Source organism: Ruditapes philippinarum, unplaced genomic scaffold (genome assembly GCF_026571515.1).
Source record: "Ruditapes philippinarum isolate M1 unplaced genomic scaffold, ASM2657151v2 ctg2725_1_1_1_1, whole genome shotgun sequence".
Classification (NCBI taxonomy): Eukaryota; Metazoa; Mollusca; class Bivalvia; order Venerida; family Veneridae; genus Ruditapes; species Ruditapes philippinarum.
In genome coordinates this window covers 6,138-22,023 of record NW_026863147.1, presented here as the reverse complement: position 1 = coordinate 22,023, position 15,886 = coordinate 6,138, and the positions used below count along the sequence as shown (strand labels likewise).

The window sequence follows — 15,886 nt, the reverse complement described above, 5'->3', positions numbered from 1 at the left end:
AATGACCGTAAGGTCATATATATTCCATTCTAATATCCATTTCAATACACGGATTTAATAGCAACAGCAGACATTTTAAAATTATTCATATTATTTTATTATTTGAAACAAAATAACGAAAAAAATGTATTTGCATTTTATTTTCACACATAAAAATACAGGATGGCAATATATATACAAGTACTTTAGATGAAACGTGCTCTAGCGCTATTTCTGACATTTCATGTTAATATCTTCTATTCTTCTGTCAACATTTTATAATTTTACAAATGATGTTTGTGTTTATTCATTGACTTTAATTAATTCTGTTGCTTTTCATCAATTCTGTGAATTCGTCGTCCGTCATATTAAATTTAAAACAACTGGCAAAAACATTTGTGATGCGTTTCTCTCTATATCTGTACATATAGTTGTTTGTACTTTCGAACAGTCTCAATTAAACCGATCCTGCAACAATTTCAATTTTGTCGTGTTAGGCTTTCTTTAGGTATTCTGTTTTTCTTTATTGTATAAATGTGCACATAGATGTTTGACGATTTCGAAACACGTGCAGCATATATACAATGTCTATATCTTAGATATTTTCACCTCATGTATCTCTCAGGACTTTCTTAGTTGACGTACAGTACTATCATACTTTATATCCGATGTTATGTTATCCTTTGGTAGTAACCAAAATTCGACGTCTATAGAACGCCAAAACCTAGGGTCTATTATTGATATTTTTTACTTGATAGCTATATCCACCCTTTAGCCTTTTTAATGCGTTAAATATGGGCGACCGTACACTCAAGTCGGGCCATCCTAGAGCGTCCCGCCGAGATTTTTTCGTCGATTTTTTCCAGCTTTTATTGGTGGAGGAAGACCCCAGGTGCCCCACCGCGCATTTTTTCAGGCACGAGCGGGCACCTGGGTAGAACCACTAGAACCTATGCTCAACTCGGCAGTTGGTCCGCAGGTAAAAGATCAGGTCTTTGTTTATTTTTCTCAATGCCCCGTGCCTTCTCTGCGACATGCTCTGAGTTGCATCTAAAATATATATTAAGGCTATTGATGTCACTAAATGATTTGACAATATTCGGAACAAAGTTTTCGTTTGATATCTTCATAAGTTATCGGCCAACTCAATTGTCCGAGATAAGGTAAATAGTACGGGAGAATCTACACATCACAGTCGCATTAAAAATGGTTTTATTAGAGAATGATACGGTAGGCACAAATAGTTTTGTATAATATATTAATGTTATGTTTTACGATTGTATGTAAATTATACAATGAGTTTAATTTCAGCACTGCATAAAAACTTTCAATTTCTGGAATGTATTATCACCCGGTTTCAAGCATATGGCGAAATGCACAGTCGTGTAAAAAGTTTGAAAAACTTTAATCTTGCCCATTAATTATTCAAACAATTAAAAAAATTATCAACATGAAACTTTAATGCTTTTAAATCTAGGCAACCAGCACAGGTTTGACTCAAAGACAATCTGGTATAAACGGTAGACAGACGTTTCACTATTGAGACGGTTCACACTAAGACGTTTCACTCCCTATTTATACCAACTTTTTTAAGACTTATGATAAATTAAAAATAAAAAATAGACATTAAATTTAATAAAAATTAATTACGGAAGGGAATTTCACTTTTTGTTAAATGACTAATTACTCAGTTCTTGAGTTTGTATATCATAATTGTTATCCCTGTTTCTATATTTATTATCGTACATGTGGAACAGGTAAGAAGGCATTATTTTTGTTATCATAAATACTTTTTAAACAGTGAATATATTATAATTTTATTTTATAGACAGAATTCTGAAATTTTCGACCCTGTATTATGTATGTATATGTAGAAGGTTTAAACCTTTGTCAAGAGATTTATAAGTAATTTAACTTAATGGCAATTGCAATCAGAAATGCCTTTAACTAAAATTAAAATAAAAACATTGGTACTTTTTCAATATTGATGTCAAACTGTTAGTTCTTGGTCTCAGTGTTTGTACAACTAATTATGTGATGAGATTACTGTTAACACCACAATACCTATGTTTGTTAAATGGCTACTGTTTAATAAATTGATAAAGAAATAATTAATGTAATTGATATTTTTATTATTTTAACAATTATTTTTTGGATAAAAATAATTGATATCAAGTTAATGACATTATTTCCATGTGACTTTTTTATGAAAGTACTAATGAAAATATTATTCTTAAGGATGAGCATAGTATAGTTTATATTATAGTTTATATAAGTATGAATTCCTTTTTAATAATTGTGTGTTTTATTTTGAATAACCAACCATATCTTTTATTATCACCTATTAAACCATTTTTCAATGCAACAAAAATAAAAAAATGTATGTTACAGAACTTTAATTGATTATCTACAACAGGAAAACATACATCAATATAAATAATCAATCCTGATATGGCTATTAAAATGGAAATAAATTTGTTAACTTTCCTAAAAAATATCTAAAAAAATGGGAGTAAAACGTCCATTATTATAGTGTCAATTGACAAATTGGGAGTGAAACGTCTAGGTGTGAACCGTCTTGGGAGTGAAACGTCTCAATAGTGAAATGTCTTTGGAGTGAAACGTCTGACATTCTGTATAAACGCTTACCCTGAGTTAACCTGCAGTTTTGAATTATAATATCTACTGTACAGATCTGTAAATTTGACAAAGTACAGTTAGGTTCTTCTCCTAACTTACAAACTTGTTTATTTACTTCTGATTGTGTTGACACTTATTTTTGAGGCCCATCAAGGAGGGTATCAAAATTGATTTAATTCAGATAAAAGCTTGCCTGTTTTAATTTTTCGTTTTCAACATGATATATAATATTTCAGCAGCAAATGCTGTAATTTACAGTATTCTGTTGTTAACTCTACAAACAATTATAGCTAGTATAAGAAGTCAGGTGATCGCACTCTTGATGTCAAAATTTTCAACGCCAATGTTCTTGAAATAGACATTAAAATATTACCATTTACTTAATTTGAAATAAATTTAATTACTTAATTATAGAAGAAATATAATATGCATTTATTGTTGATTAAAAAGTGACTGATAGAGTGATAACCACTTAACAAAGAAACAAACTAAATCCGGCATTTTTGGGGCCGTGAGGGTTTGTTGGTTGCCCGGTTTTGGTGGTCCCGAACCAGTAAACTTACAAATAAATAGATCGATAAAATTATGGACGGTCCATAAATTTAAAAACTGTCCATAAACATCATGAAATCCTAGACATATTAACACAGCATGCGGTACTCTTGTTTCATACTCAATCATAGTCAAGGTGAGCTTTAATGAAGGTTTGTATAATTTTCTCTGTTAATGTTTAAAGATTACATGAAGAGACAGTTTGTCTAATTATTCTAAATTTAGTGTTATGTACATACTTTAATTTTGGATTTTTTTTTCTAAATTTCAAATTTGTGCTGAAAATGGCTCCTATATGACATTTATTGGATTTTTTAAAAATTTATTTTCTGTCATTTCCAGTTCTTTAAGATCGCATTTATACTCCATTTGCATAATTTGTCAGTATCTGTATCATGAAATGTAAGATCAACTTAAACACACTGTAGTCACTGGTACAGTCAGACAATTAGTAAACAAAAATATTTTGTTCACTGAATGATACAGACTTACAGTCAGACAATGAATTCGAACACACATTGTGCTCACTTATAGCCAGATGATGAGTTGACACTCACATTGTGCTCACTTATAGCCAGATGATGAGTTGACACTCACATTGTGCTCACTTATAGCCAGATGATGAGTTGACACTCACATTGTGCTCACTGGTACAAACAGATGATGAGTTGACACTCACATTGTGCTCCCTGGTACAAACAGATGATGAGTTGACACTCACATTGTGCTCCCTGGTACAAACAGATGATGAGTTGACACTCACATTGTGCTCACTGGTACAAACAGATGATGAGTTGACACTCACATTGTGCTCACTGACACTGTCAGATAATGAGCAAACAAACATGTTGTGCTTACTGGTACAGTCAGATGATGTGTTAACAATAATCATTTGTATTTCAGACATCTTCTGTTGATTTCATTAATGAGGATATTTTTTTTTATATTTCCAGTTCCTTACTGAGCTCACAAAGATGTTCCAGAAAGCCAGGAATTCAGGAACAGTAACTCTGACCATGAAGAGATGTAAGTTAAAGATAATTCTTATATTTAAATTAAAAATAAATTTGTGTACATTATGACTTTATGTTGTATTCAGTCATTGAACTAAGTAGTGTTAATCAAAAAGTTTACACCACAAAAACCCCACAACATTTAATGATATGACTAGAACATACAGAAAATTGAAATGTCCATGTTCAGTGATTTTCCTACTTATATAACAGACTCCGAAAAAAAGGCCTCATCCCAGTTGAAATTTTCTTTAAAATCATGCAGTTTTCACCAAAATTCAGAACTTAAACCAGCTTTTTACTTCCCAAATCAGCAATCTTAAGCATTAATTTTTCCCAAAATGAGGAGGCTAAGGCCTCTTCCCAATTAAGAGAGAAAAATCACTGATGTTGTTCTACACAAAATATACACATGAATTATATGACCAGAAATGGTTTACTACACAAATTATGTGCAATATAATATTTTACACAAAGTGTTACCAGAAATGATTGACTACATGTATAAAAGATAAGAAGTCATGTGTCCTTAAAAGGTTTTGCAGCACAGGTAAGTAAACTATAGACACTCCCAATTAACAGTTAAGATAAAAACATTTTGAAAGGAGAAAGCTGTTGCCTTAAGTTAAGATTTTGTATATTATTATTACAGATGATGGGAGAACAAAACCAAAGCCAAGGAAGGGAACTATTGCTGATCCTACAGAGTTTAAATGTTTAGTGAGAGCTTCACTTGGAAATAAAAAATTAAGCACTGTAGTAAGTTAACTATTCCTAAACTCTGACCCTTTATTTGAATAACAAGAGATTTAATCACAAACATTTACGTGTTGTTCAAAATACTTTGTGGGGAAATTCATAGTGTTATCCACTAATCTGATAATTTGAATTGTTACAGGGTGAGAAAAATGTGCAGCCTGACTGGGACTTGAACCTGGGACCCTCAGAATACCGTTCTGTGGTTCTTCGGACGGAGTTATTACATTTTTTTCCCCCTACATAGTTTTTTTATGCCACCGCAGCATCTGCGATGCGGTGGCATATAGCGATTCACCTGTGTGTGTGTGTGTGTGTGTGTGTGTGTGTTTGTTTGTTTGTTTGTGTGTGTGTGTGTGTGTGTGTTACATAGATTATATAGTGAACTTAAAAAATTTTCTTGTAAAAAACCACTAGTCCAATTTCAACCAAACTTGGCAGGATTGATCCTTGGGTGAAGGGCTTCAAAAGTTGTTCAAAGAATTTCATTCCATGCAGAAATCTGGTTGCCATGGCAACCAAAAGGAATTATAAAAATACATTTAAAAAAATCTTCTTGTAAAGACCCAAAAGGCCTAGAGCTTAGATATTTTGCATAAGGCATTGTCTGGTAGACCTCTACCAAGATTATTCAAATTAAAGCCCTGGGGTCAAAATCGGCCCCACCCCAGGGGTCATTGATTTTCACTATATGTACATATAGTAAAAACTTAAAATACCTTCTTGTAAAGACCCAAAAGGCCTAGAGCTTAGATATTTTGTATAAGGCATTGTCTGGTAGACCCTTACCAATTTTGTTCAAATTATAGCCCTGGGGTCAAAATTGGCCCCGCCCTTGGGGTCAATGATTTTCACTATATCTACATATAGTATAAACTTAAAATGCCTTCTTGTAAAGACACAAAAGGCCTAGAGCTTAGATATTTTGCATAAGGCATTGTCTGGTAGACCTCTATCCAGATTGTTCAAATTATAGCCCTGAGGTCAAAATCGGCCCCGCCCCAGGGGTCATTGGTTTTCTTTATATGTATATAGTATAAAAACTTATAGTAAAAACGTAAAAATAATTCTTCTAGCAATTGACAAATGCTAGAGGTAAGATATTTTGCATGAAACATTGTGAAGTGAACTTCTAGCAAGATTGTTGAAATTATAGCCCTGGGGTCAAAATTGCCCCCGCCCGGGGGGTCATTGATTTTCAATACATACCTATAGTAAAATATAAAAAAAACTTATTGTCTGAAGGTACAAGGCTTAGAGCTTTAATATTTGTTAAATGATATCATCTATAGGTACTCTACCAAAGTTGTTCAAATTTTGCCTTTAGTGTCAAAACTAGTCCCGCCCTGAGAGCTATAGGTTTTCCTTATATGTATATATATAGTAAAAACTTAAAAAATCATCTTCTATAAATTAACAAAGGCTAGAGTTAAGATATTTTGCATGAAACATTATGTAATGAACCTCTGACAAGATTGTACAAATTATAGCCCCTAGGGGTCATTGATTTTTACTATGTACATTATAGTAAAAATTAAAATTTTCTTGTCTGAAGGTACAAGGCCTAGAGCTTTGATATTTGGTATATAATATCTTCTAAAGTTGTTTTAATTATGCCCCTAGTGTTAAAATTGCCCTGCCCCAGAGGCGATAGTTTTCCTTATATGTATAAAGCAAAAACTTGAAAAATCTTCTTCTCTGAATTGATAAAGGCTAGAGGTTAAATATATGGCATATGATTTTGCGAAGTGAACCTTTACCAAGATTGTTCAAATTATAGCCCTGTGGTCAAAATTGTCCCCGTCCCGGGGGTCATTGATTTTCATTATGTACATATAGTAAAAAAATAAAAGATATTTTTGTCTGAAGGTTCAAGGCATTGATGCTTTGATGTTTGCTATATTATATAATCCCTGGTATACAGAGGAATGTCACGATAAAAGAAATGTGTTTTTAAGTTGTTTGAATAATTTCTGTAATAATCCATGTGATGTTAATAGAATAAATATGGTAAAAGCAAGATCAGATTATAAACTTTTATTGAGAAAATGTAGGTATGATTATGATAAGCAGAAAACAAATGAATTTGAAAATTGCAGGCTAAAAAATGCACGACTTTATTGGAACATGCTAAAGGAAGCTTCCGGTATAAGAAATGCAAATATATTCGGCTGTCAGTTTTTGAGAGATATTTTAAAGCTGTAAATAATCCGGAAAATAGATTTTTTGTACCAGACGAGGACATTTTAGACTTTAATAACAAATATAAAAATAATGAGTTTAAGGTCATGTTTAAGGAGCTAAATATTGAACTTTCTTCGGACGAGATAATAGCAGCAATTAAGAAATTAAAATATAATCGCTCAGCCGGACCGGATTTATTACTTAATGAATTTTTTATTGCTGGCAGAGACGTGCTCGCACCATATATTTGTTTGTTATTTAATAAAAGTTTTGATTTAGGATATTTTCCGGAGCGCTGGTCCGAAGGTTACGTAATTCCTTTACATAAAAAAGGCAAATTAGATGATGTTGAAAACTACAGGGGGATAACATTATTAAGTAACTTGGGAAAATTATTTACAAGTGTAATAAATAATAGGCTGAAATGTTGGGCTGAATATTATAATGTATATATTGAAGCGCAAGCTGGTTTTAGGTCTAATTTTTGAATTAAACTCTTGGGTCCAAAATTTTGCCATACCCAAGGGGACAGTGACCTACTTTCTTGTCTTTTGATGTGCAGCAATGAAATTTTGACCATGTGTACAGTTTTTGTTGTAAAATTGAACTTTGATATCAGGTGACCTAGATTTTGATGATGTGACCTACTTTCTTGTCCTTTGGTGTACAGCTATGAAATTTGAACCATGTGCACAGATTAAGACGTAAAGTGAACTTTGATTTCATCTGACCTAGATTTTGACAAAGTGTCTTTCTGTGTTGTCCTTTGATGAAGTCATGAAATTTAGGCTGTGTGAAATATGACCTTCACCACCAAATTCACTAGACTTGAGTGCATTGATATATTCATACTCTGATCTTTTATTGTGTTAACAACAGATTTAACCACTAAGCTGATAATAAGAATAAGATAGGTCAGGGATCTATGCATTATGACAATCTTCAAAATTGTCTAGAAACAAAAAAATCTGTTCCTACACTACTATTTAGTGTTGTATTAATGCGGTGGCATAGCATTTTTCTCAAATGCAATCTTGTTTAAAACTATAACAGAATTAAAAAGGTTTGGGTTATGTAGGGATCTATGCATTGTTTACAGCATCTTCATCTTTGTGTAAAGCATGTATTATATGTAAATGTTTAACTGTTTTATAAGTATCACTGTTCAACAATTCAAGTACAAATTCTCTGACTGATTTTCTCAAGGTGACTGAGATATTTGTTGAACATGTTTAAAATGGAATCAAAGATTTCTGCATCAATATTTCCAATAAATGTGGTATAATATATTATAAATTCTCATCTTTAAATGCTTCTGAAAGATTTTTTCATGATTATGTATCTGAGCTTATGAGAGTCTATATTAAATTTATATACATGTAGATATGTGTTATTTATCTCTATTAAGGGAGAGAAACATTAATTTCTTCGAAGTAATCACAGTAATCACAGTAGATATCTCTAATTATATGTATAAAAAGCCAACAAATATATATTACAATAATTTAAAGGGACTCCGCTGAGGTTTTTTGACATGATGGAACCTGAAAATATTTTTTCCTGATAAATGTACCATTTGATGTAGGTTTAGACCACTAATCTTTGTGCAAAATTTCAGATCATTTGCCCACTTAAATTCTTCAGAATAATTATTCAAATTGTAATAAAAATTACCTAAAATGAAAATCATTTAAACGCTTTTCACTCTTTTAAATGCTTTTCACTCTAATCGGGCTAAGAAAAGCATAAAAATATTATTTTCAATTTATTTCAAAGTATATTTCTTAACTACCCTTGCATATATTTTTGTTTAAAGTGTCCCAGCTCATTTATGTAAGAAATTCAAATGTTATGTTGTAGGCTTTTAAACCTCAGTCGGGTCCCTTTAATATTATAAAAGGCATTTAGTAATGAACATATTTTACCAGCATAATTTATGTTACTTGTTTAATTAAAATCCATGTACACATTACCTTTGTGTTTAGTGCTAGTGTTCAAGTCAACACAACACTTAGGTTAATAATGGAGATGTGAGGTGATTACCTATGTTACATGTTAGTGTTCACATACACACAAAATTTAGCTAAATAAGAAAGAGAGATGAGGTTTATGTCGCTACCTTTGTGTTGTGTGCTAGTATTCATGTCAGCACCACACTTATGTTAATAAGGGAGATATGAGGTAATTACCTATGTGTTGTGTGCTAGTATTCATGTCAGCACCACACTTACGTTAATATTGGTGAGGTGAGGTAATTACCTATGTGTTGTGTGCTAGTATTCATGTCAGCACCACACTTACGTTAATAAGGGAGAGGTGAGGTAATTACCTATGTGTTGTGTGCTAGTATTCATGTCAGCACCACACTTATGTTAATAAGGGAGAAGTGAGGTAATTACCTATGTGTTGTGTGCTAGTATTCATGTCAGCACCTCACTTATGTTAATAAGGGAGAGATGAGGTAATTACCTATGTGTTGTGTGCTAGTATTCATGTCAGCACCTCACTTATGTTAATAAGGGAGAGATGAGGTAATTACCTATGTGTTGTGTGCTAGTATTCATGTCAGCACCTCACTTATGTTAATAAGGGAGATATGAGGTAATTACCTATGTGTTGTGTGCTAGTATTCATGTCAGCACCACACTTATGTTAATAAGGGAGAGATGAGGTAATTACCTATGTGTTGTGTGCTAGTATTCATGTCAGCACCACACTTATGTTAATAAGGGAGAGATGAGGTAATTACCTATGTGTTGTGTGCTAGTATTCATGTCAGCACCTCACTTATGTTAATTAGAGAGAGGTGAGGTTATTACCATGTGTTGTGTGCTAGTATTCATGTCAGCACCTCACTTATGTTAATAAGGGAGAGATGAGGTAGTAACCTATGTGTTGTGTATTAGTATTCATGTTAAAATAATGCTCGAAAAGGCACATGATGATAAGGTCTTCTTCCACCAGTGGAGCTGGAAAGTGACCATATGACTATTACTGTGTTGATGCAAAGTTAAAAAAAAAATACCCCAAAAGTAATACACATTTGTTGTCTATGAGCTCTTTGTTTGATAAAATTTTTGTTGACTATTTCAGATTAGTCAAAAAGATGTTAACAAAGTACAGATGGTGAGTATATATCATCTCTTTAATTATAAACAATGCTGATGTTTAATCTGAGGAGGGATTTTTCTTAAGATTGCTAATTCACTAGAGTTAGAATAAAAAATTATGAATGTTCAAATTCTCTTAGGTGTATGAAAGGATTACCAAACTTCATATATGATATTCTTGGTATGTACCCTTTCAGATTTGATAAAATAACTTTTGACCTCTGAAAATCTTCATATGAATCTGTGGATGATCCCTGACTGGTGTAAAACATTCTTAAAGAGACTCCACTGAGGTATTTTGCCATGATGGCAGCAATTTTTCAAGTTAAATGTTCCATTTGATGTTGGTCTAGACCAAGAACTTGTGTGTAAAATTTAAGATCATTTGCTTACTTTGTTTTACTTGAATAATTACATGTATTTAAATTGTGATTATTTCTTAGCTCTTATTGAATAGATTCCTTGGTTCTTTTACATGTCCAGTGTTTACCACTGATACATGCGAGGATTACCTGGGTTTCATACCAGTAAACCTCTAGTTAGGTGGGAAACACTGAAAGTGTTTCTGAAAAATCCCAAGGGTGTTACCCAGGATCAAACTTGGAACCTCAGGAGTGACAGTCAGTGGTCTGACCAATTGAGCTATTGCACCACCTATGTTTAATTAAAACCTCACATTTTCTACACACCCACTAATTGTATGTCCTCTTTGCCATATAGAATTACTATACACTTATAATGGTACAATAGAGCTTCAATCCCAATATGACAGAATGTAACAAATACCTGATATTGTGTGATCATGATTGATTGGTTTATATATTGTTAATGAATGATAGTGAGATATCAGAAGGTTATATCATTATTATATAGTGTGATTATTAATCATATTGTATCACACCTGTTGTCAATTCACATGTCTTTCTATTGTTCGCAAGAATAAAACCTTATAAAATAAAATTGCTTTGACAAGGAAAATGTTTCGAAGGGAGAGTTATGTAAAAAAAATGAATACATGTATAATCATTAGAATAACAATACCTTACCACATTTTAACAATATCAGATGTTGAGGTTTGCTTTTGGTTATTTGGTCAGTAGTTACATTAGATTTGTATTGCTATAGTAAAATATCAGTTACTGTTTGTAAAACTTGTTTTCATTATTTGATAACATTAATTGTTCCGGTTGTTCACTGCTTACATTACAGCCTGTCTGAGTAAATGAATCATAACAGTCTGTTAAATAGCCATTAAATAGGGCTCCATTAATAGTCAGTCAATAGTCAGTTAATTGATCATCATAATCATCATGCTAACAGCTAAGGTTTTAGGGAGGTAGCATTACCCTCTTTAGTCTTAACCTTTGAAAAATCAACATTAATCATGCCCCTTGGGTAATATTGGCCCCCTCTGGGGTAACTTGATTTTTGTAAACTCAATAAAACTTATGTAAGAAAACACAATTTTTTCATGGTTTTACTTCATAAATATGATGCTCAAATTAAGATTTGTCAATTTTGTTAGTTCCAATAAGCATTATTTATAAAGATAATACCCAATTTAACATTTCATGTAAATAAAGGGAGGTAATTAGAAATTTATTTTCTACAAATTCTAAGTCAAATTTTCTGTTAAGAAATGAATGCATGTATTTCATTGTGCACAAATATTGGCAGTACATATTTTACATATTCTTCGTTGTTTGAATTTGCATGATAATATACATATATAACTTTTTGCAAGTGTGGTATACACACAGTAACAATATCAATCACAAAACATACAGGATCTTTAAGTCTTATTGTGTGAACTAGTAAGCACAGAGCTTAGATATTTGGCATGTGGCATGACTTTCTACAAAAGTTATGTCAGTCATGACTCACAGGTACCTGGCCGTAAGAGTCATTTGCCCAATGTAGACTAATGTATAGGAAAACACATCTTATGTTTTTTGCTGATGAATACTATGCCTCAATATTTAGCATATAGCATTGGCTAGTAGACCTCTATAAAAGTTTTATGAATTATGCATTTTGGGTAAAATGTCTATATCTTGGAGGTCATAAGTATCATAAGGACAATTAAGATAAAATATTTTTGAGTCGGTCTCTTGTGTTAATGGTACTTATTATATTAATGGTTTTCTGTTTTGTTATGTTTCAGGCATATTGTAATCTACTGAAGGGTAATATGGACGGTTTAAAGAAAAGAGACAAGAAAACAGGAAAATCTAAAGTGAAAGCTACACAGTGATATTGTATAGTGACATTTGTGATACATTTGACGGTTATTGACATTCAGACCAGGCAGACTGTATTCTGATATTTTCAAACAAAGTCAGACATTTAAAACATTCTGTATTGTACATGTATTGTTAAATTTGTTAACATTAGTGTTTATTCATTTTTACACCTGGTATATACAGTCACATTCTTTCAAGTCAGCCTGGCTCTGTTTTTGGTTTTGCACAAAAAATGTGACTATAAGTCAAAACATATTGTTATGCTAGTGCTGATTCAGATAGCTGGAACAGAAAACATTTATGTAAACTGTTAGTAGAGGTTTTTAGATATCAAACGAAAACAGAAAAAAAAAATGTTTTATTATGCAGATAAATACATTGCTGTTCTGCCATATTTGTAATATCTAAATGTAATGTTTTGAGAAATAGATTTAAATAACTTGTGGTTTATCTGAGGATGAAATTGTAGTGGTATTTATGTATATTAGTCATCAGCTTCAAATTGTCATACTGTTAATAATGACATATATATACATGTACAAGGTAACATTTATTTTGGCATAATGTACATACATTATAATATAACAACTTGTAGTGAAAAAAAACAACAAAACACTACACCATGTACACAGTCTCCATGGTATTCACACAAACACAAGGGGTAACATATATATGATAAACTCTGAATTCCTTTTTGACTTAGAACATTGCCTTTTTCTAAAAAAAAAAAAAACCAACAAAAAAAAGCTTCAAACTTGTATTTGCATAATTATTCTCCTTTTCTGTGTTGATTTATTGAATGATCTAGCTCTGAGAAAAGTGTGGCAAGCTGTCTGCAAACAGATCTTGTGCAAACAGATCTTGTTATTTACTTGTATTATGTAGTGCATATAAGATAACCACTTGCCCCTCACAGCTGCAGGTTCGAATCTCGTCTGGGACTTTGCATTCTGTTCATTTGAAGAAGCTATCCTGCTAGCTTTCAGAATGTCTGGAATTCTACTCAGATGCCCTCTTGTGTCTGAAATAATGCATGGAGGGGCCCTGAAACAAACAAAAGTGATAAAATAGGAAATTAGTACAAATAATGATTAAGTTAAATTTTTTGACTGGTAATTTCTTTTGCATAGAGGTTTTGGTTTGATGAATAAAATGTTAACGCACCTGTACATGTATGCCATATTTTCCTAATATTAAAAACATTATTGAATATTACAATAATTAATATTTCATTTCATATTAATATGTTTATCTGTGCAACATTAAATATTAAAATTTATCAATCTTTGATTTATTTGTCACTAATTTATATTTATATAATACTTAGCACACAATAACTCGTGAATACTTTGAGAGGAACAATTTGATATCACACTACTGCATTATATTTATGATTGTAGTTATAATGAACTTTGTGCTTGTCCATATAATTATATATATTCTTCTTGGAGTATTCTGTATTACTAGTAATTACACAAATGTTGTGAATGTGCTTGTATAAATGGCCTTACATGTGTAATATTTAGTTTAGTTTAATACAATTATTTTGCTCTTTGAATACAATTTTAGAACATTATTTTCACATAACAATTTTAACAAAGGGCAAAAGGGTTGTACAACAAGTTCTAGCCACATAAGCAACTTTCCTTGCCTTAAGCATAAGATATAGAAACGAAAAGCATGCTTATGAGCAATAATATTAAGACTGATACAAATATAAAGTAGCAAAAAGAAATCAACATTAACTTTTTAAAAAGAAGAAATTGAACGTTTCCTATCAATTTTATTATTATTGTAGTATATGATGGTTTGTATGGCTGTTCAAAAGTTGTCATTTATAAAAGGAACGAAAATGGAACAACAATTGTTAATTTTACATACAGGAGGGGATATGATACGATTTTCCATTTATTTAACAAACGCATTCAAGTTGAACACACATTTCCAATAAATGTGATGGTGCGTGGAAAATACAGTGTTGCAAAATGATGATGTTAGTGATTATAATTCTAATGCTGTAAATGAACACAGACTGAACAGTCTGGCAACGTTGTCTCATGGATCTGACATATATTGTGCCTAATTTGTTGGTAGATTTACAATCTTCACTCGTAAGCTGGCGATGGTGTGACACTGCACAAAAGTAATCAAACATATACAAGTGTTCATTATACAGCTCGGTACGAATACAGCGCTTTAAACTAAGGTAATAGCAACAGAGGTTTGCGGCTGCTTCAGAACGTTGCACTTGCGCAAATTACAAAGGCGTACATCGTGTTTCCCCTCTAAGGCGTTCATTGTGTTCCCCTCTTACACTAGCACTAGGTTGTTCATCGTGTTTCCACTCTAAGATGTTCATCGTGTTCCCCTCTTACACTAGGCCGTTCATTGTGTTTACCTTTAAGACGGTCATCATATTTCCCCTCTAACACTATGGTGTCAATAATATTTCCCCTCTTACACTAGGCCGTTCATCGTGTTTCCCCTCCAAGACGTTCATCGTGTTCCCCTCTTACACTAGCCCGTCCATCGTTTAACCCCTCTAAGACGCCCATCGTGTTCTCCTCTTACACTAGCCCGTTCATTGTGTTCCCCTTTAAGACGTCCATCGTGTTCCCCTCTTACACAAGGCCGTCCATCGTTTTACCCCTCTAAGACGACCATTAAGACGTTCATCGTGTTCCCCTCTTACACTAGGCCGTCCATCGTTTTAACCCTCTAAGACGTTCATCGTGTTCCCCTCTTACACTAGGCCGTCCATCGTTTTAACCCTCTATGACGTCCATCATGTTCCCCTCTTACACTAGGATGTCCATCGTTTTAACTCTCTAAGACGTCCATCGTGCTCCCCTCTTACACTAGGCCGTTCATCGTTTTTCTCCTCTAAGACGCCCATCGTGTTCCCCTCTTACACTAGGCCGTCCATTGTTTTAACCCTCTAAGACGTCCATCATGTTCCCCTTTTACACTAGGATGTCCATCGTTTTACCCCTCTGCTATGTTGAATTATAACTGGTGACACATCAAACAACCCTTTACACCGTGTTTATCCAGTAACGCCGGAGTGTGAAAATAACGCACGATTCGTGCTAAAAGTAACGCTGAATTGTGCAATAAATGGCGGATACCTGACAGGATTTCCAACGCGGTAAGTAAACTGGCCAGTTCATTTTTATTTAACCAAACTGATATAGAAAATTGAAATAAGCTGATAAAATGTGATTAAAGTCTTTTTTATGAGGTAACGCCGATGTACGTGAATTGTGATTCGCGGTAACGCCGGAAAATGTGATTTTTTCATATATTGTACTGAACTGTTAAACAGGTTTAACGCAATTAATCGGAGAGTATCAGCACTTTTCAAATATATTTTGGTGGAGAAACTTTAATTCATTTTATACAGAATTTA

General features: G+C 32.7%; 1 protein-coding gene across 1 annotated transcript; it reads left to right on the top strand.

Annotated features, from left to right (window-relative positions):
* The first annotated feature begins 1,053 nt into the window (after positions 1–1,053).
* On the top strand, positions 1,054–13,756 carry LOC132721264 (signal recognition particle 14 kDa protein-like). Its single transcript, XM_060705545.1, has 5 exons — positions 1,054–1,209; positions 4,125–4,197; positions 4,837–4,943; positions 10,218–10,250; positions 12,399–13,756. Exons 1-5 carry the CDS (start codon positions 1,186–1,188, stop codon positions 12,486–12,488), a joined length of 327 nt encoding a protein of 108 aa, XP_060561528.1. The 5' UTR covers positions 1,054–1,185; the 3' UTR covers positions 12,489–13,756.
* Positions 13,757–15,886: the final 2,130 nt, after the last annotated feature.

Bases quoted from the DNA above. Each gene is read 5' to 3' on its own strand.
- LOC132721264 (XM_060705545.1), top strand. From the start codon at position 1,186: ATGGTTTTATTAGAGAATGATACG. The intron at 4,198-4,836 runs GTAAGTTAAAGA...TTATTATTACAG, and splicing joins AACTCTGACCATGAAGAGAT to ATGATGGGAGAACAAAACCA. The intron at 10,251-12,398 runs GTGAGTATATAT...GTTATGTTTCAG, and splicing joins ATGTTAACAAAGTACAGATG to GCATATTGTAATCTACTGAA.